This window comes from Corvus moneduloides, chromosome 4, assembly GCF_009650955.1.
Source record: "Corvus moneduloides isolate bCorMon1 chromosome 4, bCorMon1.pri, whole genome shotgun sequence".
In the NCBI taxonomy this organism is placed as follows: domain Eukaryota; kingdom Metazoa; phylum Chordata; class Aves; order Passeriformes; family Corvidae; genus Corvus; species Corvus moneduloides.
In genome coordinates, this window is record NC_045479.1 from 6,710,062 (window position 1) to 6,733,530 (window position 23,469).

The 23,469-nt window shown below is 48.5% G+C and overlaps 2 protein-coding genes across 10 annotated transcripts in view; both read left to right on the top strand.

Moving 5' to 3' along the window:
- SLC6A12 (solute carrier family 6 member 12) overlaps positions 1-16,149 on the top strand; it is a 53,738-nt gene extending 37,589 nt beyond the window's left edge. For 4 of the 8 annotated variants that reach the window (XM_032107719.1, XM_032107717.1, XM_032107718.1 and 1 more), the window contains 3 exons: positions 901-1,001; positions 2,079-2,249; positions 5,354-7,727. In XM_032107719.1, coding sequence (XP_031963610.1) covers positions 901-1,001; positions 2,079-2,249; positions 5,354-5,497 — 416 coding nt within the window. In that variant the 3' untranslated portion in view covers positions 5,498-7,727. Of the gene's footprint in view, positions 1-900; positions 1,002-2,078; positions 2,250-5,353; positions 7,728-16,060 lie in introns of those variants that run through there. The other 4 variants (XR_004239947.1, XR_004239948.1, XM_032107720.1 and 1 more) reach the window with 4 other exon arrangements.
- Positions 16,150-18,305: 2,156 nt separating this feature from the next.
- The window catches only part of LOC116443525 (sodium- and chloride-dependent GABA transporter 1-like), a 34,984-nt gene continuing 29,820 nt past the window's right edge, over positions 18,306-23,469 (top strand). The window contains exon 1 of one of the 2 annotated variants that reach the window (XM_032107723.1): positions 18,306-18,487. The gene's annotated coding sequence lies outside the window, so the exon portion shown is untranslated. The remainder of the gene's footprint in view (positions 18,488-23,469) is intronic. The other variant, XM_032107724.1, reaches the window with a different exon arrangement.

Consider the following 23,469-nt stretch of genomic DNA (forward strand, 5'->3'; position numbering starts at 1 on the left):
CCTAGAGCCTATTGCAAGGTCTGCTGAAATCCATCTGCAGTTTATTGTCTCCTCTATGCCATTGCATATGTTTGCCCTCTGTGCTTTGGGTTGGAAAGAGTCAATGGTTAGAATCTGGCTGGTGGCAGGACTTCTAGGTGCTTTTCTGAACTGTATCCCATTCCAGGGCACCATGAGATTTAGGTGGATCCCACACGCTGTGAACAAAGTAACCCAGTAAGTGAAACCAGTGAAAAGGAGATCAGACACCCATCAGACAGCTCTCACCAGACAGTACAGCAGCACTTGCAGATGGAAGATTTGGTTTTCAGAGGCGTTTTAATTGCCAGGTTTTCAGAGTTTATGCCAATAATAAAATATTCTGTGGAAGACAGGGTCTTGATGACAGGGGTCCTGCCCACCTCAGTCGTGATTCTTGACATGACTTCCCTGGTATACCAGCACGTTTATTTACGAAGAGAGGGTTTTGTTAGGCATTCCCCACTCTCTTTGTTCCTTTTAGCACTCTGGACTCGCACAATCCCATGTGCTCAACCTGCACGAGCTTTCCCTTGCTTCTCTGTAAACCAGGAACTCCTCTTTTCCTTTTGCAGTCCTTACCAGTGCATGGGCTGCATCCTCTCACTAAGAGCTGCTGCTGTCTGAGGAACTGTGCTTTTTCTTCAGTGTCGATCTTTCTGACACTTATGGATGAAATTAAGCCCCTCCATCTCTATTTAGCCACAGATGGGCCTTTTCAATCCCAGAAAACCCCATCACCTGCTGCTCTATTATTAGGATAGCCATGTTTTCACCAGGAGTAAACACCAAGGATAAAGAAAGTTTGGGATCTGATGTGAATAGTGGTTGAAGGAAACAAAACCAATCTGACCTCTGACTTTGTGCTGTTTGGTGGCCAAGGTGCCAACCACTTCTACGACAACATTGAGGACATGATTGGTTTCCGGCCGTGGCCCTTGATCAAGATTTGCTGGCTGGTGTTCACCCCAGGTCTGTGCTTGGTAAGTGCAATTATGACATCATGATGTGGCACTCTGGGTCCCCAAATTCTCAGAAGAAAAGGCTGACTTATCTCCAGGGTGCTGCTGTAAAGTTTTTAAACTGCTGTGGAGAAGCAGAAGCTTGTCCATAGCTGAGGTAGCCATTTATTTCCTTTGTAAAGCCTTATGTTTTGCCTGGAAAATTATTTGAGCCTGAGAAGCCAATTGTGTATTGTGAAGGCAAAAGGAAATGTATCCTCAAAGCCTGGAGAGGTTTGGTCAAATTACCTATGAATAGAAGACCAGTGAGAATTACCCTGTTCTGAAAAACTTGCTTCAGTCTGTGTTCCTGGGACTGCCCATGGTTCAGAAATATCTTTCTATAGCCATTGGCTTTCTATGTTATTAAATCTCTTCCAAAACTTCTGTGACTGTGTTTAAAGAAAATGCACCCAAATTCAGGCAAGTTCTTGCCTGTTTTGAATTTGTGTCCAGTCTTGCTCCACTGACTTTTACATGCTTTCTGAGCCAAATTCTGGTTTTGTATCTGATGTTGAGAGTTGTTTTCTTTGACCTCAGTGGGAACACAGATGGGATCTATAACTATAACTTACAAAAGATTCCTAGTTGTTTGTCCCCAGGCTTCAGCAGGACTTGAAGATTTGGGAAATTTTTAAACCAGCCCAAATTGTCTGAGAGCTCTGTAGCTAGAGAGCCCCAGGAGGGGTAAATCTGTGCCTGTGTGGTTCTTCTGAAGTCTTTCTGCCAGGAAGAACAAAAATTCTTGTCTTTGATATGAATAAATTGCTATCTCAATGTTGCTGGACCCTCAATGCTGCTTCCAACTTCGCTTATTTGAACTCTGCAGAAGCCTGAAGGCTTTACACTGCAGAGATGCCTGGCCCTGGCTCTGAGAACTCCTCGTGCAGCCAGCATGCACCAGGCTCTGCTCTCTGCAGCCAGCAAGGTCCCTGCTGGCTCATGCAAGGCAGAACACCCTTGCCACCCTTGCAGGGCAGCCAGTCCTTGCAGGGTGGCTAGGCTGCCGGGCCTCACTGCCCCTTGGCTCTCCTTATGTTTGTGTTTTCTGCTCCCCAGGGCGTCTTCCTGTTTTCCCTGATCAAGTACACACCCTTGAAATACAACAATTCCTACGAGTACCCACCCTGGGGCTACGTCGTAGGCTGGCTGATGGCACTCTCTTCCATGGTCTGTATTCCTCTCTATGCCATCTTCATCCTTCTGAAAACCAAAGGACCCCTGAAACAGGTACTGAGATTGTGGTCACTGGGCGTGTTGCTGTTGCTCCCACAGATGGTTCAGGATGAGCCCCAGGGAGGAGGTACCTGGCACATTTCTCCTCTGAGAAGGCAAGGGCTGGTGAGAGTGGCCCCTCCCCAGAATGCTCTGTAGCTCTCGTTGGCAGTTGGGAGAGCTGGGAGGGTCTCAGCACAGCTCCCAGGCTGATCATCAAATGTGCAGTCTTCTGTGTGGTGTTGCACCATCATGCTCAGTGCAGTATATGGACATATATGTAGTATATAGGCAGTAGATACCAATGCAAACCAAGTGCAAAAACAGGTTCTGTTTTGCCTTTACTTCTTGTCTCTTGTAGCCCTGGGTCAGGACCATGTTATTTTCAAAAAAGAAATTACCCATAGTTACTAAAGAGGATGTGCTCACAGAGCTGTAAGGCTCTACCCTGTGCCATGCCCGAGCCTGTCCTCTTTCACTGTAGACATCTTTGTCCTTGTCCTAGGAAGAACTGTATCTAGGGAGATGGTACCATGGAGGTGACACCTCACCTGACCCATGAAGAAACACCTGAGTGATGTACAGTACATCTAAATTTCTACACAATTTCTCTTCTGGTCCTTCCCCATTCTCACTGCAGCTGGTTGGAGGGTGGGGTGGGCAGAGGGAGCAGGTGAACAGGGGATGAGAGCATCCCTGTGGCTGTGGTGTAGGTGTGACAGTCACATGGTGGGCTCATGGAGAGGAGGGCCCTGCATTGCCAACACATCCAGGGGTGGGCTGGGTACAGGTAGTCTTCATTTGTTCCATTGTCTCAGGGAAGGTGAATCTGTGCTCACAGTGGCTCCTGTTTACTGACTGGAAATAAGAATCTTAATAGGGAGAGGCAGGAGTTGTGGCAGAGGGGGCTAATGCTGTTCTGAGGCTCAGGAAAAGATACAGAACAAGGTCCAGATGGGACTGGTAGCGACTGAAGTCTTCAGTGGAACACTGACAGAGGCATAAGCCATGCAGGCAGGAGGCCAGAGAAGAAGAATTTTGCACTAAAATAGTTCCTGTTTAGCTGCCTTTGACCCTTTGGCCTCCTGGTTGCTGTTGGCAGACATGAAGAGATTATGAGTCTGGAAGGGAGCTGGAAGGTGTACACTTCCCAACATGAGGAACTGCAGGGGAATCCAGGATGCTGTGGTATGATTTGCTCAAAGTTCACACCTCGAGTTCCACCTCCTACAGCATTTTCCTGTGCTCTGGGCCATTTAGTGATGATGCATGGCTGGTTTGAAGAGTTTGACGGGGTGGCTGACATGTCTGACTCCCCACAGCTCAGAAGCTTTTTATGTCTAAATGAGGCCTTGGAGCTGTCAGAGAAGTAATTGCCCACATGTCCTGCCTGCTAAACAAGCACTATCTCTCACCAGGGGCCAAGTGCTTCAAGCCCTTGGACCGAAATGCTGCTGTGAAGAGTGTTAATGCTCATTGTAGAGCACACCTGAGGAATTGATTTGGCCTGTTTTGATCAAGGCGTTTTCAGTTTGTCCTCGTTTACATTCTATTAATTGAAATTTCCAGGGACTCCTCAGCTACATTAGGATGAAGAAATTTCCAAGGATGCGGTTCAGGTGTGTGGGAAGGTATTGGCTGCTAAACCTGGGTTGATTCAGGGAAGAATCAAAGCCAGCCACAAAATACCTTCTGGGATAGCTGTACCTGTTTTTAAAACAAATTTTCTCAAGATGTACCTGTTGTCTTTTTCCAGTCACACTCCAGAATTGTAGTGAATTAATTTCCTGACACAGATGTTTCTAGGAACAGAGTCTTTGACTATTGCAGACCATTCACTGAAAGCAAGTTTGTAATTGGTAATTATGATCAGTCACTGCAACAAACTGATTCCTCTTGTTACACTTGACTGACCAAGAAATGCAAATGCTGGTTCCTAATGTGCCTGATTAAGACAGCTCGAGCTCCAAAGACTAAAAACTCACCATGAAGTGCCCACAGAACAGCTGCAGACCAAGGTCAATTTTGGAAATCACAGGGCAAATAGTTTTGAATAAATGAACAAGATCTGTGATTCTGACAGACACTTCACAAGGAGTGGGAGCACTAAAATGAATCCAAGGAGCATGGATGCTCTGCTTGTGATGCACTCTGCATGGGAGGAGCATGCACTGTCCTGAACAGCTTGTGATGGAAAAAGTTAGTAACTGTGAAAGTCAGGTTTCAGCTGGGAAATGATAGGCTGTCCCATGGAGCTGGCAGGTAGCTGCAGGACATCGTTACTGGGCTTTGGGAGGAAACCAGGAGCTCAGGAGGTTGTGTGGCACCAGAGTGACTTAAAAAATGGGATGAAGAAGAGCAGAAATTCACTGCAGCTGTCGCTGAGAACCAGCATTTTTTGCTGAAGAGGTCAAAGATATTTTCATTTTTTAAGAATAAACTCCCCAAAGTTGTCACAACACTGCATACATGTGTGTGGAACAGCCTGTAGCATTCTGCATTGCACAGGACACAGGGAACTAAGGGCAGGCAGCTGCCTCACAAGCCCACAAGCCCTGCCTTCACCAGCACAGTCTGGCTGACTGGAAGAGGGGAGCTGAGGATGGTCTGGGGCAGGAGCCAGTCTGCAGAGGGACTGCTTTACCTGGGAAATGCCACTGAGGTAGGCATCGCCTACCACCCTGCTTTGGATCATAGCAGGAGATGCCCAGCATCTGATGATCAGTCAGTTTGAAAGGCTTCACAGCTCCCACCAAAATCAAGGGAAAGTTACTTGGTATAGGAAAAGCAATGCTTTATGGTGTTTTTCCCATTGCCACAGACAATGTCTGTGGTGCTAACTGCTGGCATCCTCCCTCACAGCAGCAGGTCTGTGAGGAGCACTGTACATCAGATTATCAGTCCACAGCCCAGATTTGAGCTCAGGGGCAGAATAATTGTCAGAGAGCAGGCGAAGCAAAGCTGCTCTCCTTCTCTGTTTCACGGCCGTTCGGCAGGAGAGGAACAGGGAGCTGGGAGCATTGGCTCTCTAGACGCCTTTGCCCCCGGCAATGGTTGTGGATCGCTATTGGCTGTCAGTTTGCTCATCAGCTTAATTAACAGCGCCTTCCTCTCCGCAGCGACTGAAGCAGCTGATTTCCCCGGCGGAGGACCTGCCGCAGCCGAAGAAGCGGCACGTGGCGGGGCCGTCGGAGCTGAGGCGCGAGGGATGGTCTCCTCCGGTCCAGGAGGTGATCATCACAGAGAGAGAAACCCACTTCTAAGGCATCTGGGATGTTTCCTCCATAACCCAGACTGATTTGCTCTCTGCTTCCCAAAGTGGTTTCTTTTCTCTTCCCTTCATTCCTTCACATCTGTGACAGAAGCATCTGGGACACCCTCTCCTTCCAGACAGCTGGTTGCACCCACTGGGAACAGCATTTCTTTTACACCTTGGGGACAACTCTTCTCGTCAGCAGCTGTGGAGAGTGCAGCACACTTTTGTCAGAAGTGCCCTTCAGTACTGACACAGGTTAGGAAGAGAAAAACAACATTGTAGCAAAAAAAGAAAAAAGGGGAAAAAAAAGTGTGTTCTTGTTGGGAGGAGGAAAAGAAACCACAGTGGTGAGAGTGGTGAAGGAGAGCAGAGATTAAAGGTGTGAAGGAACCAAGTTAGGGGTGCAAAAGCACAAAATGATGGGGCATTGGCACAGGAAATAAGTAAGTTGGTTCAGTAGTTCATAAGAAGCTGGAGGATGACAAAGGAAAGTGCATTGCTAGGTGACCTATGTGCAAGGGAGAGAGAGCCAGGAACATATCATAGCCAATGATAAAAGGAGGCTGCAGTGTCAGTAGTTACAGCTTCAGCTGTCACTGGAAGGGAAAGGAGTGACAGAGTGCTCAACGCCATCGTAGTTGATGATGATGGATCTCAAGGCAGTCTCAGTCTGGAAAAGGGGGTAAGGAATAACTATCTAGGGGACTAGATGTTGGTCAAAACTACACGGCCCAGTGAAAACGCATCCGAGAGTGAAACCGATGAATATTTGACAATTCTTTCAGAAAATTCATGGAGTGCAAGAAAAGTCCCAGAGCAGTTGGTAAAAAAAAAAAGAGCTGCAGCACAGCTGGGAAAATGAGACCCTGAGGACTGCACGCCCACAGATTTAACTGCACTGCTGGGGCATTTTGTAGAGGAATTAATGAAGGAGTTGATAGGCCTGATCCTGTGCTGCAGAGTAGCTTTGGGAAGAGGGTGGGAGAATGATTGCACTCCCTTGGCTTTGCTGCAGATGACTGCTCAGGGGACAAGGAAGACATAATCAGGCGCAACAATCATCAGCTCAGGCAAGATAAAGCAAAATTAATAGGTAAGATGGGTTCATTGGAAGCAGATTTTGTCAAATTAAAGGTTGGTTGTTGCCAGGGTAGTCAAAAATGTGATGTGATGGGTGGGAGGAATTGTGTTTGGATGCGGGGTTTGGTGCAATGCCAGATGACTCTGTCCTGTGGAGGCTGGGGCTGTAAAGCTCCCTGCCAAATCCTGCTTCAATGCCTGTCAAAATTTCACAGCTAAACCCACCAGAAAAGCCAGTGGCAGCATGCACCCCGGGAGCTCTGCTGTGGTCAAGGGTACACGTGCTGGTGCACGGCTGTGCTGCAATATTGGTGCATCCAACCACGCCAGAGAATGGCCATCAAAATGAATCACAGATGCCACAGGTTCCTTTCCCTTGTTCCTTGTTCCAAGTAATTGCTTTTCCCCGTGCTGTGTGGAGATAAACGACCGGCACTGAAAGCAAGGGGGGAAATCGGGCCTCATCTGCGTGGCTCGGTACCTATTCCAATTGCTATGGGAACCTTATCTGCTGCAGCTTCCTCTAACTGGAGAATTAGCATAGGGCTATCTTTTCCCCGTTTAATTTCCTTTCCTTTAAAAACGAAAAACTGCAAACTGCTGGTGAAATGAACGCTGAAAGTCAAGTACCAGAATTTGTACCTCTCTGGGACATTATCAGTTGATTGGAAATGTTTTACTGTGGAAGGTGGAGAAAGCTGGCAAACCTCATTCACATTCCCTGCAAAGGACTGCAGCACCACATAGGACACCATTTATTGTATTTTCATTTTTTTAAAGAGCTGGTTGTCATGCTGCAAATACTGTGGGAAGAGCTTAGCACCCAGAGGCTTGCAGTCAGGCCTCATGGTAAGTAGTTTGATGATTTTTCTTCTCCCTCCCGCCAGTGTTGCTCATGATTTGGTGGGACAAGCAGCTCCCTCCCAGTCTTGGTTCTTGCACAATCCTTGGTAGGACATTTATCCTCTTTGCTCCTGCTGCCATGCCTTTGAGATGTAAGGTAGTGTGGTGCTGTCAGAGAAGTTGTGGAGATGTGTTCACTTCTTTTTCTGAGGCAGTTGAGTAACAACACAAAAGTCTTAGACAGAAACAACTTTTCGGTTTGGAACACAAATGTGGGGCCATGTTATTGAAAATAAACACTACATGAACTTGTTCCTCTGTTCCTTATGTATATTCTGACAATAGCGTCCCACCTCTGCCAGGAAGCAACTTACTTTAATAAAGCCAGAGGATTTTTTTCAACAGACACAGAGATTGCTGTGTCCATTGAAAGCAATCATAGAATTCCCAGGATCAGGAAATTAATCCAGTTTCTTTGGATGGAATTGACAAAGTTTCAGGGATTTTAAGTCAAAGCTCAGTGACCCAGTGTCATTTAATTCCCTTTCCTTTAAAAACTAAAAACACCCGCATACACCCAGCTGAGGGAACAGGGGAAAATGCCACCAGTGGCTGTTTTTTGCTGTGAGACCCCCAGCACAATTAGAGACCAAGTAGTGGTTTGTTAAATTTACACGAATATCTCAGGCATTGCTGCATGCATGTGACAGGTCTGACAGGTCTCCATCAACCCCTGGAATCGGGCACCTCTGAGTCTGATGGGAAACTGCTCCTGTCCTGCACACACCAGGAATACACTACTGAATGGCTGGTATGGAGAGGAGGGAGAGATTTATTTTTTTCCCCCGTAATTGTTGATAACGTGCCAAGACACGATGCATTTGGAGTCCAAGAAAAGGTACAAGGTGGCCATACTGTGCTGCTCCTCCCAGCTGGAATTAAAACACTGTATACAGAAGAAAGGACAGATACCTGTAAACACCTAACTACCATTTCTGGGTTTCCAGTTCATTTATTGTTCTGGTTTTGATGGGGTTTTTTTTCTTCATGAAAAGGTCATTTTCACCGCTCTCTCCAGAAGGAAAGACAGGAACATAGTTTGTTAAAAAAGAAATCAAGCCGAAAGGTCTTGTATTATCCTTTTCCATCCTGTTATTCCTGTTCCTTCCCACTTCGGCCTTCTCTCCCTTCTTCCTTTGACAGTGACAAATGGTAAAAAAAGAAGGAAACGGTCATTGAAAACTTGTACTGGACAAAATTTGAAGAAAGAAAGATAAAACCATCAAATATCAATCACCAGGATCTCTTCAAGTTTTGTGACTTCAACCCTCAACATTGTTTTTTGGAGGGAGGAAAATTGCAGTGGGATTTCTCCTTGGCTCTCAAACGTTCTCCTGTCCCAGGTGATCACGGCGAAGGACAGTGACCTGCTGTAGCTTCCAACAAGCTGGAGGTGCAGCCATGCCCTCCCTCCAGCCCTCGCCTTAGCTTTTGGGCTGGAGAGAAGCCGTGCCCACCACAGCCCTGGTGCAGGGGCTAGCTGCCAAGGACTGGAACCACTGCTCCATCCTGAGCAAAGCTCTTGATTTCCCCTGTGCAGGTACACAGCTTGCCAAGGGTCGGAAGAAGAAAAAGGGCAGTAAGGACTGAACCGGAGGAAATGAAAACTCTTAGAAGAATAGGGGTTTCTCAGACCTTAGGCTGTGTTTGTTTTGTGTGAGTTATGGGTATTCTGCAGTGGTTGTGTGGTTTGTGCTGGAACCTGGAGACTTCCCTGAGATTTTGCTTCCCTGGTGTGTGGCAAGAGGGGTTTGCTGAGATGCTTCCCCCATCTTGAGGAGAGGTGGGCCTTGCACAGGTGGAAATAAGAGACGTGAGCTAAGTGACTTGGTTGCACAGCAAATGAGGGCTGGGAAAGAGACAGACAGCAGTCACGAGGGCATATAGCAGTCATCAGGTCTTCTTGAAGTCCTTTGCTTTATCAGGTTACATGTGCTTACATATGGTAAGCTTCTAATAATTAGCTAAATTGTGGTTGAATGGGGTAAGAGGGGAGTAATTTTCATCAAAGGAGAAGATAAAATAACTTCTTCAAAAATTAAAATTTAAGACTCGAGAGGCTGAAGAGATGTGCATGTGCTGCTATCCAGTTCTCTGTGCAAGGCTGCAGGGAAGGGCTGGGACATTAAAGTGAAGGACTTTACTCCTGAACCTGCCAGGGGAAGAGAAGCAATGTGTCTTAACAGTGCATGGATGGACAGTGTGGAGGGTGTTTTGCTTTGTGCTGTTTTTAAAGCCCACAATAAGCCCTGCCCCCTCAACTGCTTTTGGAGCATGATCCTGGCTCTGGTTTGCATCCCTGACCCACAGCTGCAAAGGAGGACATGTATTTTCAGAGCTGCCTGTTCTGGTTTGTCAAGCCTGAGCTTGGAAAGCTGTGTGGAAAGGAAAGGGATTCCCAGGGAGAAATGCTTTCAATGTCTGTGCAAAGCCAGTTGTGGGCAATTCCATCCTGTCTTGGTTTTCGTGACATGCCAAGACCATTCTGTAAAATGGCTTTTTGATTTTTTTCTCCTGTTTCGTTTTGGTTTTTTTTACAGGCTGTAGAATAGTTTCCTGCCCAGCCTGGGTGACAGCCAGGATGGGAGCTCTGGACTAGGATGGCTGGTTTGGACCAGAGGCATGCTTACACTCAATCGTTATCTGCCAGTGGCCACTAAACTTTTCCAAAACATGCTTTATCAAGTGTGCAGCTTTTGTTGTACCATGGTGTAGACAGTGGTCTCTGGAGGAGGATGAGACATTACAGGCCATCTGGTGCCTTTCTGGACCTCGTATTTCAACAGGACATGAAATAATCTTCTTTTTCTCACAGAGAAATAAAACTTCCCTCAAGCATAAAAGCAACCTGTCACTTTCACATATCCTGGAGAAGGGCCATCGCTGTAACAGGAGCTTCCTCCCCACATTCTAGCTTTGAAGTGAGGATGACCTGAGAGCTGGAGCTGGTGTTTCTTCATCAGGCTCTCCCGAAGCAGGGGTCTTTATGCTGGAGTGCTCCAAGCAGCATGCAAGTGGGTCCAGGAGCTGCTGAAGAGAAATCCCGCCAGTGGCAAGGCACAGCAGTGTAAATCCATAGCCCTGGGTTAGCTGGGATGGTGGGAGGCAGCCTGGCAATGGGAACTGGCCTGGTTCAGAACTTTGGGGAAATCATGCCCAGGCAGTGTTAGTTTCTTGTGCAGTGCTTTTGGATGAGGTGTGAACTCCCCAGCCAGGCTAGGTGACTGTGGCTCCCCTTGGCACTGGTGTGATGCATACATCAGTCAAGGAACAGGGAGATGGTGGTGGGGTTCTCTCTTTGTGCCCTGTCCAGTTCTTCCCTGGGTGTGTCTATCTCTCATCACCAACACCAGGCTCTCCCACCTCAAAATGCTTTTTCAGGGCTCAGCTTTACACCTGTTTTACACCTTAGTCAAAGCATAAATTACCAGCCAAGTAAAACAGAAGCTAAGGAGCAGCCTCCAGTTGTCCCGTCCTATAAACCCCCTTGTCCAGGAGCCCAAGCATGGGAGTCTGTATCTCCACATAGGCAAGCAGTGTGGTCAGGCACAGTTAGTTTTTTCAGAGCCTGTGGTGAAGGATATTTGAACACGTTCAGAACATATTCACTTTACAGTATTTAAGCTGAGAAAATAACAGGAATTGATTTTTTTTCTTTTTATGGGTTACCTGCTGCAATTAGATTTCAAAAGTTATTTGGTGCCTGAAATTTTTTTTACTATGACCCCCACTCCAGCTTCTTTTGCAGTACAAGACAGGGGGTGGCATTTCCCTTGTATTTGGGAGTTTTTGAGCTCAGGCTCACTTTCCTGTTTCTGTGGTCAAGGGAGGGAGCAGCAAAGCCTTTTTTGTTTGGCCTTGGGGTACCTGTGAGGTTTCATGTGAAGAGGAGAAAGGTGAAAGGGGGCTGATCCCTTTTGGGAAGTTAGAGGTACAGAACATCTCACATCAGTGTCTCCACATGGGCGTGTGTGTGTTAGGGCATCTGGGGGAGAATTGTGCTTTGGTAGGTTTTGTCTTAATGACATCACTACTGTGACATTGTGGCAGAGGCTGGTGGTAAGTGTGTTGCTGTCAGCATCTTGAGTTTGTGAGGCTCTGGACTTACAAGTAGAGGTAATCTGTAATCTTGGTAAAGCTTTCCAAAATTTCTTCCCTCTCTGGAAGGAAGAGAAGGGTGTTTTAGTGACCGTGGGCAGAGGTGTCAGCTGCACCTTCTGGTTGTTCTGGCCAGAGTCCCTCGGGCAGGCTGATGTAGGACACATCGAGCGATGGCAAAGCAATTTCCCACCACCCAATCCTATTGATAGATGCAATTTCCCTGGAGGGTGGGGGTATGTGAAACTTGATTGCTGCAGACAGAGGCTGGTTCTGGGTGTGTGCACCACACAGCCAAGCAGCAGCAAGGCTGCAGGCTGGAGGTATTTCCCCTCACAGTGGAGGCTCCGTCCCTTCCGATGCAGTAATAAATGAGGTTGCCCCTGTGTGGCACTTCACAGAGGAGCCAGGCCTTTGCTCTTCCTTATCTCCAAGGCCTGTGTCCTTATCATGATGGAACACCTGTGGTAGACAGTGGTTATACTGCCTCTGTCAGTAACCCTCATTTCCATCTCATACTGTCCTCTTTTTCCTCCACATCTATCACACTTTTCCCACACCCCTGAGCTTTTGAGGTCAAACACAGCTGTGCAATAAGGCTTCTCCCTGTAGGAAAGCATGGCCATACTGTTCTATTGGGAAGTGGCATAAGCTCCATCAGTATAACTGTATTTATGCTGATTTAAAGCATCTACCTCAGAGCTTTTATTAGCATAAACCTCTTAATAAAGAGGGAAAAAAAATCGTAAGAGCTACACCAATGATGTAACTAGACCTAGGGACACATTTACTTTAAAGTTAGGTTGGTTTCACAGAGTATGTGATTTCAGTTAAATCTTCCAAAGTATGTGAAGACACTTCTATTTATGTTCCATTCACACTCATTTTAATTTATATTAAGTCCATCAGGATCAAGTTTGAGCTAAGCTGAACATGGCATTACTGTTCACACTGTTTTTGATGGATTAGAAGCAATAGAGCTAAATCTTTCCAGTCCCTTGTGAGTCTCTTGCAGTTTCACTGACAGAAAGATGATCAGGTTGTTTTAACTACATTTATCAAAACAGCCTGCAGGCACAGGCACACTTTCATCAACGTGACTATGTCCACTTATTACCCAAATGGACTTTAAGCTGGAATAATCATGCTTCAAAGTGGGCTGCTCTGGTTTAATTTAGCCTAATTTGTTTTGATTTAGATGGGCAACACTGGTTGGGTAGACACGACCTAAGAGAACACCCTGCAGTGGGTAGGTACGGCTGTTACACAGGTCCTGCCAGGAATCCTCCCTGCAGAAATCCCGTGGCTGGTGTCCATGATAGCTCTCACTTTCTGGTTCCCAGGGCCTTGTGCTCCTTGATGCTTGCTGGGCATGTCACAGGGACAGAGCACACCCAGTGTCACTCAAACACCCCTGTGGCAGGGAAGATAGCTGGGGAGAAGGGGGTGAGGGGAGACTGCCACACTTAAAATCTGCTCCCAAATCACACCAGGGGCACCGGTGGTACATGGCCCCTGGGGCCACCCAGGAACCTCCATGTCCCTGTGTCACCTGGACCTAAGGCATGCTAGTACTCTGGGGACTCCAGCCTTTGGAACATGTCTGGGGAAAGCTGAAAGCAGGTGCCTTACTGTCACCAGTACTTAGAGACTCACCAGCAATCAGCTTGGGAGCTTGCTGGCAGCTGCTGGGAGGTGGGTACTGGTGATTAAACCTCATGCTTTGGAAGGGCAACTCAGGTCTGGCTTTGCCCAGCGGGAAACTGAATCTGCATCGCAGTGAGATGCTGCAGGTATCAGCCCTACCAGAAGAGTGGGCTGGGCTACCCACAGGAACCACCTCAAGCACCACCTCCAGCTGTGCTGTGCCTGGAGAAGGAGATGTGATGGTGCAGAGGGCTGAGCTTTCACTGGGCTTTAGCTGTTGGCAAAAGCCACAGACACGATAATGTGTGGGGCAGTGTGCTTCTCTTCTCTCAGAAACATCCATGTATACAGCCTTATTTATTTCAGCCAAATGGAAAAAATGGTCACACACCTGGAAATACTTTACCCGCACAAACTGGAGGTGAAGGCTCTTCATCAAAAGAAAGAATATGGAAAATTACATGGAGGCATCTTTAAATGCATGGATTTTATTTTAGTGGCCTTTTCTTTCTCTGCTACCTAATATCCCCCTCCTCCCTTAAGACATCTCAGGACTTGTCAGATTGATCTTCTTCATTTTGTGCTGGGCAACTCTTGGTCCTTCAGGTCTTTTCTGCTGACCGAAATCTCAGTGCTGACAAATCTTTAGCAGAGGAAGTTTTTCTCCCAGGTGTTTCTCAACCACATGAATTATGGTAAAGTGCACAGGACAAACAACACAAAAACCACTGAGCTTAACAGAACTTGGCTGTTTAACAGCTGACAAAGTCTTACTGCCAGAATATCCAGTGACATTATCTCACTAGTTCTCCCTGTTTCCGGAGTATTCCAGGGGAAAGAAAATGAATAGGCATGCACTGAACAAAAGCACTCCAACCCAATCTGTTTTTCTTTGGCAGGTCACTTTTCATCTCCTCCAGTGGTGGAAATTCCTTTTCTTTTCTTGTTTGTATTTTCGATTTTGTTCTTGCCATATTTCTTTTACATTTTTATTCCTTCACCGTGTTCTGTTTTGTTTGTGCTGTTGACAGCAGGAGAGATTTAAAAATGCCCAGTCTTTGAAACAAGTCATCTCCAGATGAAATTGTTCCTAAGGGCTTCTAGCAGCTGCAGGGACAAGGGGCATAAATGCAGATTTAATACCAGTGGCTGAAGATAATTGTAAATAAAAGTACTATCTGTGAAAAGTATTTGACGGGTTTCCAGGGAAAGGATATTTCAAAGAAGCTGTGTGCCCTGGAAACATGGCTGGCAGCCTGTGGAGAGCTGTAAGTGTGGGGGGCAAGACCTTTCTCCATGTCATAGGACTGGCTCATCCCAACTTGACCAGGAATGCCCAAGATGAGGAGTAGCAGAGATTCTGGCAGTTTTCCTGGGGAGAAGAGGTCAGTGAGGCTGGCAGGTGATTATGGTATTAACAGTCCAGCCACTGGTGACAAAGAAACTCTGGACACCACAAGGGGGGTTTTCAACAGGCCACCTGGGCTGGGAGTCACATACAGCACCTGTGAGTGAACGCTGGGAGGAATGAGCACAGGAATTGTCCTACCTTACCTATCCTGCTCTCACACGTTTTCGCTGTCTATTCCCTACCGGCCACCCTTTAGGATAGGATGGCCTGGGTGTCAGGAGTCAGACCAGACCTGAGCTCTGAGCCTGCTCAGAGAGGAAAGAGGCCAGCCAGCTTGGCCCCCACTGCAGGTTGGCAGGATTGCTGAGGTTGCAGAGGAGGAGGCCATGCCTTAGACTGGGCTCAAAAAAGCAGTGCCTGCCAGCCCTGCTGTGCTGGCCAGCTTTGCTTCTCTTTGGAGGTGGTGAACGTGGTGGGTTAGTCAGAGCCAGGCAGCCTCATATCTCATAACAGCTCTTTTCAGTGAGTGCAGCCCTATTCCTCTTTGCAAATTATCCCTGAGTGATTATACTTCTGCTTATTTTGCAATGATTGTGTTAATGATTTCTGCAAATGGATTTTAAACTAAGAGATGTCTAGCCTGATTATTTGGCTGCTTTCACCACTGTCATCACATCCAGTAACTGTTATTCAGAAAACACTCTTTGCACTTGTGTTTACTCACACAGATTATATGGTGGGGTTGGGCTCTTTTGCTGGATATTTCCCAAGCCACCAAAAGCTTTGGAGGTGGCAGCCCAAATGCTTTGAATGCAAATACTGAAGCCAGCGAGTATTTGTCTATCAGCCAAGTTCTCATTTTCTGAGAACACACTGGTGAATCAAAATTTAGTCTCATGAACGTTCATGGAAAACAACCAAGAGAGCAGCTCCAAATCCCATCTTTTCAAATGAATTCTGCTTCTCTTCTAAGGCATGTTCCCAAATTCATTTGGGCTTACCAGTCCATGTCTAGTTCTTGCCAAGTATGAAATATCTATGTACTCTCTCCTTTTCTTCGTCCTACTTCCCTTTTTTCTGGAAAAGCAGGCATTGCTCAGACTGATGGTAAGAGGCCTTTCTCTCCAGCACCTTTGATACTCACAGCCTGCTTCTGCCTCTAACTACCACAAGAAATGTGATACGAAAACACTTGTGGCTTTCAAATTCAGTTTTTATCCCTTCAGTGGAAATGGTCACTTTCTGGCCTGTTTTCTTTCCAGACCAGAAGTGCATGAGGTGGGGAGATGGTTTGCTGTGCTTCCAGTGAAAGGAGTCTGCCTATGGCACGTGGTGTTTCCAGCGGACCCACTGCAGTTCTCAGGTGTTCCTCAGCCAGGACTCTGTGGAGAGCTGTGAAAACACATTTAACAGGCTGCTTCCCTCAGGCCTGAGATCTCCACCTGCCCTGCAAGCAAATTGCTAATGTCTCTCTCTGTCTTTTTATTCTAGGAGGTGTCACATCAGCAATTGGGCTTGAGGAGAGATTGAAGACTGAGAGAGAACAGTGATGGATGGGCCAATGCCAGACTCAGAAAAGGGTGAGCTACGATATCTTGATAGCTGAAGTTCCACTCTTTTTGACAAAAGGAGGCCAGGGGCTTTGCTGCTGGCTCCCCTCTGAAACTACCTGCAGGTACCTCCTTTAATTTGGTTGGTTTGGCCAAAGCAAATCTGACCCAGTAACACAACATTACCTTCAAAAAGCCCTCACCTGGCTTGGGCTCCGTGGCAACTGCAAAGCAAGCTCAGCAGACAAGGGAGAGCTGATCCTCCTACAGGCTCCAGCACATCCAGGGCAGTGTCTGCACAATTCCCAGGAGACAGGGAAGCGTGCCTCTGCCAGCTCTGCTTTCACCAAGACTTGCACCACAGGATCATAGAATGGTTTGGGCTGGAAAGGACCTTAAAGATCTTCTAGCTCCAACCCTACTGCCACAAGAAAAGCTCTCCAAGACACTGTGAGCCTTAGTTCATCAGGCAGGGATTTGATCTTGCTCCTGCAGGACTCAGCTGGCAGCAATTCCAGCGGTGCTGCATGGTGTGGTGGGTGATAATGATTTCCCTGCTGTGCACTGCATGCTCCCTGTGCTTGCAGGCCTGGGCAGTGCAGGCTGTGCTCAATTGCAGAGATACGGGATGGGTTTCCTAGGGAGCAAAGGCAGCACATTTTCACTGGCTGATTTTTTATCCCAGCTAAGAGCCTAAAGGAAAGATTCCTGAGACAGATGTAGTTTACTTCTCTTTTAACTTCATTAACTGCTAAATACGAGGTACTCAAACTCCCAGAGTGGTGTGGAGGACACAGACTCCCTGAGAGGGATGAGGGTGCTCTGTCAGACTCATAGCTTTCTTCCAGAAGGGATTGCCACTCACTGCATTTGCTTCAGCTCTGAGAGGATGACTTTTTGTCAGGATGCCTCCAGCCTGTGTGCTGGAGAGCCACTCAGCTCTCAAAGCCCCCTGGGTTTACCCAGTAGAAATAATGTTCTTTCTCCATTTTCCTTCTTTCCAGCCTCTCTGGCACCACTGTCTTTCTCCTTTAATGGCCAAAAAAGCCTGATGGGGGTCTTACTGCCTCCTCCAATCTCCTCTAGTGACCACTTAGTCTGAAATGTGATCTTTAAACACAGCCTGTTGGCAGGATAATAGCACAGATGTAGGTGGCACCACAAGCAGCAACCTCAACAAAGCTCTGAGGCAGCTGTTTTCCCTCCCATCTGTATGGGGCAAGGGCTTTGGCTCATGAGCTGTGTCAGGGTTAGCTGTGGTGGGTTACAGTGTGATTGCCTGCTCTAAGGCACAGGGGAACCTTTAAAGAAGGTGAGTTTTGATAGCAAGGAATAAAAATGTGGTGTTACCTTGGTACCCTCAGCGCACCTGAGCCTCCACGCAGCTGGTGCAATGTCATGAATGGGGTGAAGCCAGCCCTTGCTTGTGTGTGGGGGGCAGGAGGGGAGTCAGGGCACTGTGTTGTCTCCTCAGCAGTGAAAGCCACTAAATGTACTTTTGTCACTATTTTGAGCACCCCTAGCTCTGCTTTAACACAAAGAGAGGAGCTGGTGAAGTGCTAAGGTGTCATCTCTGGGGAGAACTTTGTTTTAACTCACTTGGGCTCCTTCCCCTGCCTCTCTGTCAATGCTGCCTCTAACGAGGTGATGCTCACGGCGTCGGCAGCTCCCCCATGCTGCTTTTGAGAGCGACTTCTCTCTAATCCCAGTGGATGAAAATTATCTTGGGCCCCAGAAAGGAAAAGGAAAGAGAAATAAAGGTTACGCACAAACTGTTTTAGAGCCAATGACAAGATTTACACACTAAGCAACTGCTTATTCACATGTGGCTCCTTTCCTTGGCTGATGGTTGGTACCTGCCACTTCAAACAAGAAGTATCCACTTTCCTGTGGCTGCCCCCTCCACCCCATAAGTCTGACCCAGAGCCAGTAATGCACTTGATCCTTGCAGGAACTGCTGCAGCAATATGGGTTCAACCAACCCCTCACAGCCCACTTGCCTGTTGTCTCCCCCTTCTTTGGCATCAGGCCCTTTCGCTTTGTCCTCCCTCGTGCCCATGCCCTTGGAGCCTCTTCTCTCCCAGCAAACGTGATTTTCCAGGGGCTGTGGGACCCCCCCGCCCCACACCCACGACATGCAGGGTGTTGATTTGACTGGACATGAGCTCAAAGCTCATTAAGGACTTGTCGATACTGCAATGAGAAGCAGTGTGGGGTGAGGCAGGGAGAGAAGGGCCCTGTGGCAGGAGGGGCTCACAGCTCCCCTCTGCCTGTGGGAGCAGGTCTGTATGTACATCCCTGGGCTGGTGTGTCCGTGAGCAGCTCTGTGCGCCCCAAGGACCCGCCACCGGCTGGCACTGTGAGGCAGGTGAGTCCACTGGGACTGCAGTGTGTGGTCTGGGGTGTGAGCACTGGGGGCAGAGAAGGGAATGTCGAAGCAGTGGTGGCAAAGAGCCACCTGCCTGCACGGGCATCCCTGGGCAAGAGCAGTGCAGGTGCTGAGCTCTCCTCATCCATGCTGGGTTGGATGTGGGGCTGAGTGGCGCAGCACCCTGAGGACAAGGCAGGATTCAGGATTGGTTTTGTCTTCCAAAAGGTGATGGAGAGCTGAGCAAACAAGGACAGCCCTGCCTGGTGCTCAGTTGGAGCAGCGTGAAGCAGAGCAGGTTTAGCACAGCTTTACCCACAGCTGCACCACCGCAATGCCTAAATGTATTCTGTTGGTTGCCATTGCCATGGCAATGTCCTGTTGGTCAAGAAAGACACCGGTTGCTGGGACAGCAGCAACTTTCCCTCTATCACTCCCATGCAGAGCTAACTGGATTCCCCTTGATGTTAACAGGCAGGTACAGCAACCAGCTTCCAAAACCTGCTCACTGAGTAAATCCTGGGCTGGAGAGGGTGGAAAAGAGGGGCATGAACCATCTCTCCCCCATGCTGCAGTGGGGGTGGCTGGGAAGGATCTGCAGGCACTGCTCCCTGCCCTGCTGCGTGAGCAACCTCCTGCTTCCATCCAGGGAGCTGGCACTACCAGGCAGAGCAAGAGGGGAGATGACTGTCCCAGAGCAGACCCGCAAATGGTACTGGGGTCCCAAATACTGGAAAGCTTCTCACAGTGCCTATGGGCTGGGGAAAAGTGTAGTGAGTGCAAATGATGGCTCAGTAAAGAGGCTGTCTCAGCACTTATGTGAAAACCTGGGGCAAGCTTCCCTGGGGAGGGTCTGCAGTGAGTAGGGCTCAGGGAGTGGGTTAGGTGATACCCACAGAAGAGGCATAGGCTCAGCTGCCCCTCCCTGGGGCTTGGATAGCCCTCCCCAGCCTTATATGTTTCAGCCCCAAGGATCAACTTGACACACAGTGTTCCAGGTTCTTGGTGCCCCTTCACAAAGGTCTTGCAAGCTCTGGTGGTCTGTGGCAGTGAACTCAGCTTCCTCACCTGTACAGCTGCTGGGATGTTTCTGGAGTCTGTGTCTGTGCCCTTCCTTCCTAACTATCTGCAAGAGACTCAGACCCTAAAGGAGGTGACTCTCTCCTTTGGTGAAGCCTTCCCCATCCCTTCTCTGTCTCCCCAGCACTGGAGACCTGGACAAACTCACCCATCCCCTTCCTCCCTCCCCTCCTACCATCTCCCTGCTCTCTGTCTCCCATGAGTGCTTCTTGGAGCTGCAGTCTGGATACCAAAGCTCCTCAATTTGCTGGTGACCTTGCTGTGATTCTGCCAGCACCTGGTAGAGACCTCCAGCACATTTCCAAGAAAAGCTCTGCAACAGTTCGGGATTTTGTTGTGTGGAGAACAAAAATGCAGCTGGAAATGCATTTTCCTCTGAAGGAACAAGCAACTAATGTCATTATACTGCGGGCGGACATGCCCATGACACTGAGTCGTGTTTGCTGGGGATAGAGCAAGGGGGTGTTTTGTCTGGCCCCTGTGGAGATGCTCATATGGTAAAGGCTGTTCCTGGTGCCAGAGGGCCAGGGCCTGCACCCTGGTATGGGCTGTGTGGGATGTGACTCGAGTCTTCAGCCAAGGCAGCAGGGACAACCTTTCCTTCTTCTGCCTTATCTCCTGATCACAAGTCCTGGGGGAAGAGCTGCTCCTTCTGCACTGCTCTATCGAGCTTAGCACAAGAAGTGAGGATAGGAGATAATAATGCCCAGCTAGTTGTGGGTTGATCCTGGACAGCAGGGAATGGTGCTCTGGGTAATGAGCATGCTTTCCAAGCTCTTTTGAGGAAAACCTCAGCCAAGGGGCTGGAGGCTACCAATGCTCTTGCAAGATTCCTGCAGAGGCAGCTGGCTCTGCTGTTCTCTATTTTCCACCCCAAAAAAAGCATATTAACAAAGGGAGCTGTGTGGCAGCCTGAGGGCTCTGGAACATGATTATCTCTCTGGGTTCGTGGAGAAGAAGAGCAAAGAGTTTGGCATCTGAGAATGAACACAGATTTTCTCTTCAGCTTGGCCATGCTGCAGCAGGAAAACAATGTTGTGCTGTGCTTGGTGAGGCTCTAGTCTTTTTTTGGAGCTGGATACGTGTGCCAGAATGGTGACAGGAACATTCAGAGGCGCTGTGTTCTGAATGAGGTGCTGGGTAGCTGCTGTGACCCTGCGCAGAAGGAGCAGGGGGAAAGTCTGTGATTCTCTCATCCTTCTCCCATCTACCTTCCTCTTTGTGCTTTCATCTGAATGCAGCAGCAGAGATTTGTTGAGGCAGTGTAGGGTTTTTACCTGCTCATCTTACTCCAAGGGCAGCAGGTGCTGGCTGGTGTGGAGCAGGCTGAACTTGTCTGTGCCCTGTGGATGGGTCATTTCCTAATCTGAGCTTCCCAGCCCCAGGAGACAGCCAGTCCTTTGCTCCTCTGCTACACAAGGTAGCTCCCTGGCAATGCTGGGCAGCTCAGAGCAGATGCTGGATCATTCCCATGCCTGTTTCTGCTCTTTCCTTCACAGTTTTTATTCCTTATTCATTTTTATCATTTTTAAATGATGGGAACAAAGTCCAAGGTGACTTATTCAAGTGCATGTCATCACTTTCCTTTGTAACACAAATTTTGCCCAATGTGTTCAGTTCAATGACTTCATTTAAAAAAAAAACAAAACAACCCAACAAAACCAAAAAAACCCGCACCAAAGCATACCAAGACAAATACAGCAAATAACCACTGACATCACTAGCAACATCTCTGGAGCTGCATCAAATCCAGCTTTATGTGTATGAAGTTACGATTTCTTCGCCCTCATGCACTGCACAGCCATGGCTTTTGCACAGCACTGGTGAGTCCTGGCAAGACAGGGCAGTTTACCCCTGGGAAGGCCAAAGTCTCCCCCAGGATGTTGCTTCACATCAGGATTTAAGCTAAAATCTTGGTTCAGAGGCATAGTTTCGGTGAGGTAGTGGCCAGTGAGCAGCAATTCAGGCTGCACTGACTGAGCTGTGACAGTGCAGCCTGTCTGGGGAAAAGAGAGAAGGGGCCAGTGTGGATGGCTGTCCACATCCTGGTGGCAGTGCCTGGACATCACGCTGGGCTGTCACGAACAGGCACAGGAGCTATGAAGCAAGTGAGAAATTCCATCTGAAACTGCCTTCTCTGTGCCCATTCTAGGCACTTCTGCCACACTGATGTTCTCATTGAAGGCACTGGGAAGGTTTTTCCATTAGCCTCCCTGGAAAAGCAGGTCACCCCACCACCCCTCTTCTGGAGAAACACTAACCTGAAGCTCTTCTCTCCCTCCATTCTCTGCTTCTCGAGGAACTTCTTTGACAGCTGTGCTCTTTTTTCAAGCATGGGTCAAACTTGCCAGTTAACTCAAAAAGTAACTGTGGTTGGGATCAGACAGATGGGTCTTTGCAGAATAAAGCTGGGCTAAAAATGTCCATGTTGCTTCAGGCAGAGCAAAAGAATAACACAGCAAAACCACATAAACTACCAACATCATGAAACTGGCATCCCAGCGTGACAGGTTGCACTATATAAGAAAAGGAAAAGGCTGTTAAATTTAATCAGCACATTTAAAATAAGCAGAAATCGGCCTTTAATCTTTTTAACGCGGTACTTTCACTGAGGAGGATGCAGACAGGGATGCCTTTAAGCAACTTGTCTGTCTTTCCCAATCTGAGAACGTGCAGTCTGCTCAGACGAGGCCATGAGGGAGTGGGATATGGCCTGGCCTTGATCCTCACGCTGCTGTGGTGGCTCAGACTGGGTCAGGACAGTCTCTTGGGGTCCAAAAAGAGTCCTGCCCTCTCTCTGCTTCCTGGGGAAGCTTCTCAGGGACCAGGATGAGTTTTAAGTGATAACATTAAAATGATTCAGATGCTGCATCATTTGCATCTTCCAAAAAAGGCACAACCCCCTGCTCTCCTTAGGGACAGTGTAAGGTGGCCACAGACACCAAGGGGACAGCAGCAGTGGTGGGTGAAGCACAGCCTGCGGCCAGGAGCAGGATCTGATCCCGCTTTCCCCCATGGGGTGAGGAGCCAGAGGAAATTCAAATGGGCACCTGGAGATGGGGAGGTTGTTGCCATAGCTGGCCCCATTCCTCCTGCATGTATAACACAAAAATGAAGGTGCCCCTTGGCAAAGCGATTGCATGGCAGGATGCAGCCAGTCCCGGCAGCTCCAAAAACTTTTTTGGGCTGTGAGGTACTGCCATAGCCCTCCTGGGATCATGGCTGGGGGCTGCAAGATGTGTCCTGGCCTCATGTGAAAGTCCTATTTATTTGATGGTTTATGAAATGTGGCTCATGCCCCGATTGCCCTTTCTCATCTGGATAAGGTTGTGGCATCGTGCCAACCTCACCTGCCACATTATTAAGAGTGACATGGGCTGCTGGAGGATGAGGCACATTTGAGGCAGCTGCAGGTCAGAGCTGGGCGTCAGCAACCCAGATCTTATGCAAGAGGGAGGAAAAGGGGGTGGAGCTGCAGGCCACCCAGCAGCTCCATCGCCCAGGAGAGCTGATTTACTTTTCTTTTACACCCTCTGTGAGTGCTGACTTCTCCAACCAAGCAATCACCTGTCTTCAGGGGAAGGGAGATGAAAGGTTGGGTGACTGCAGGGGCACCTCTTGGGCAGCACACGGCAAGGGCTGTGAGCCAGCTGGACAGGACAGCAATGCTCCAGCCCTGAGTGGGCTTCATGTGGGGCCAGCACTACCAGAATCCTCAGGCTCCCACAGAGAGCTTTTGCCCAGACCCTCCAGCTTCCACGGGTGTGGGAAGCTCCAGCATCGGCTGCTGCTGCAGTGAGCAGAAAATCGACCGAGAGTCTGCTGTGCCCTGATCGGCCGGCCACAGCTCTAAACAAGACACACGAACCTTGGGGCTACTTGGCTGTCATTAAAATGGTGTG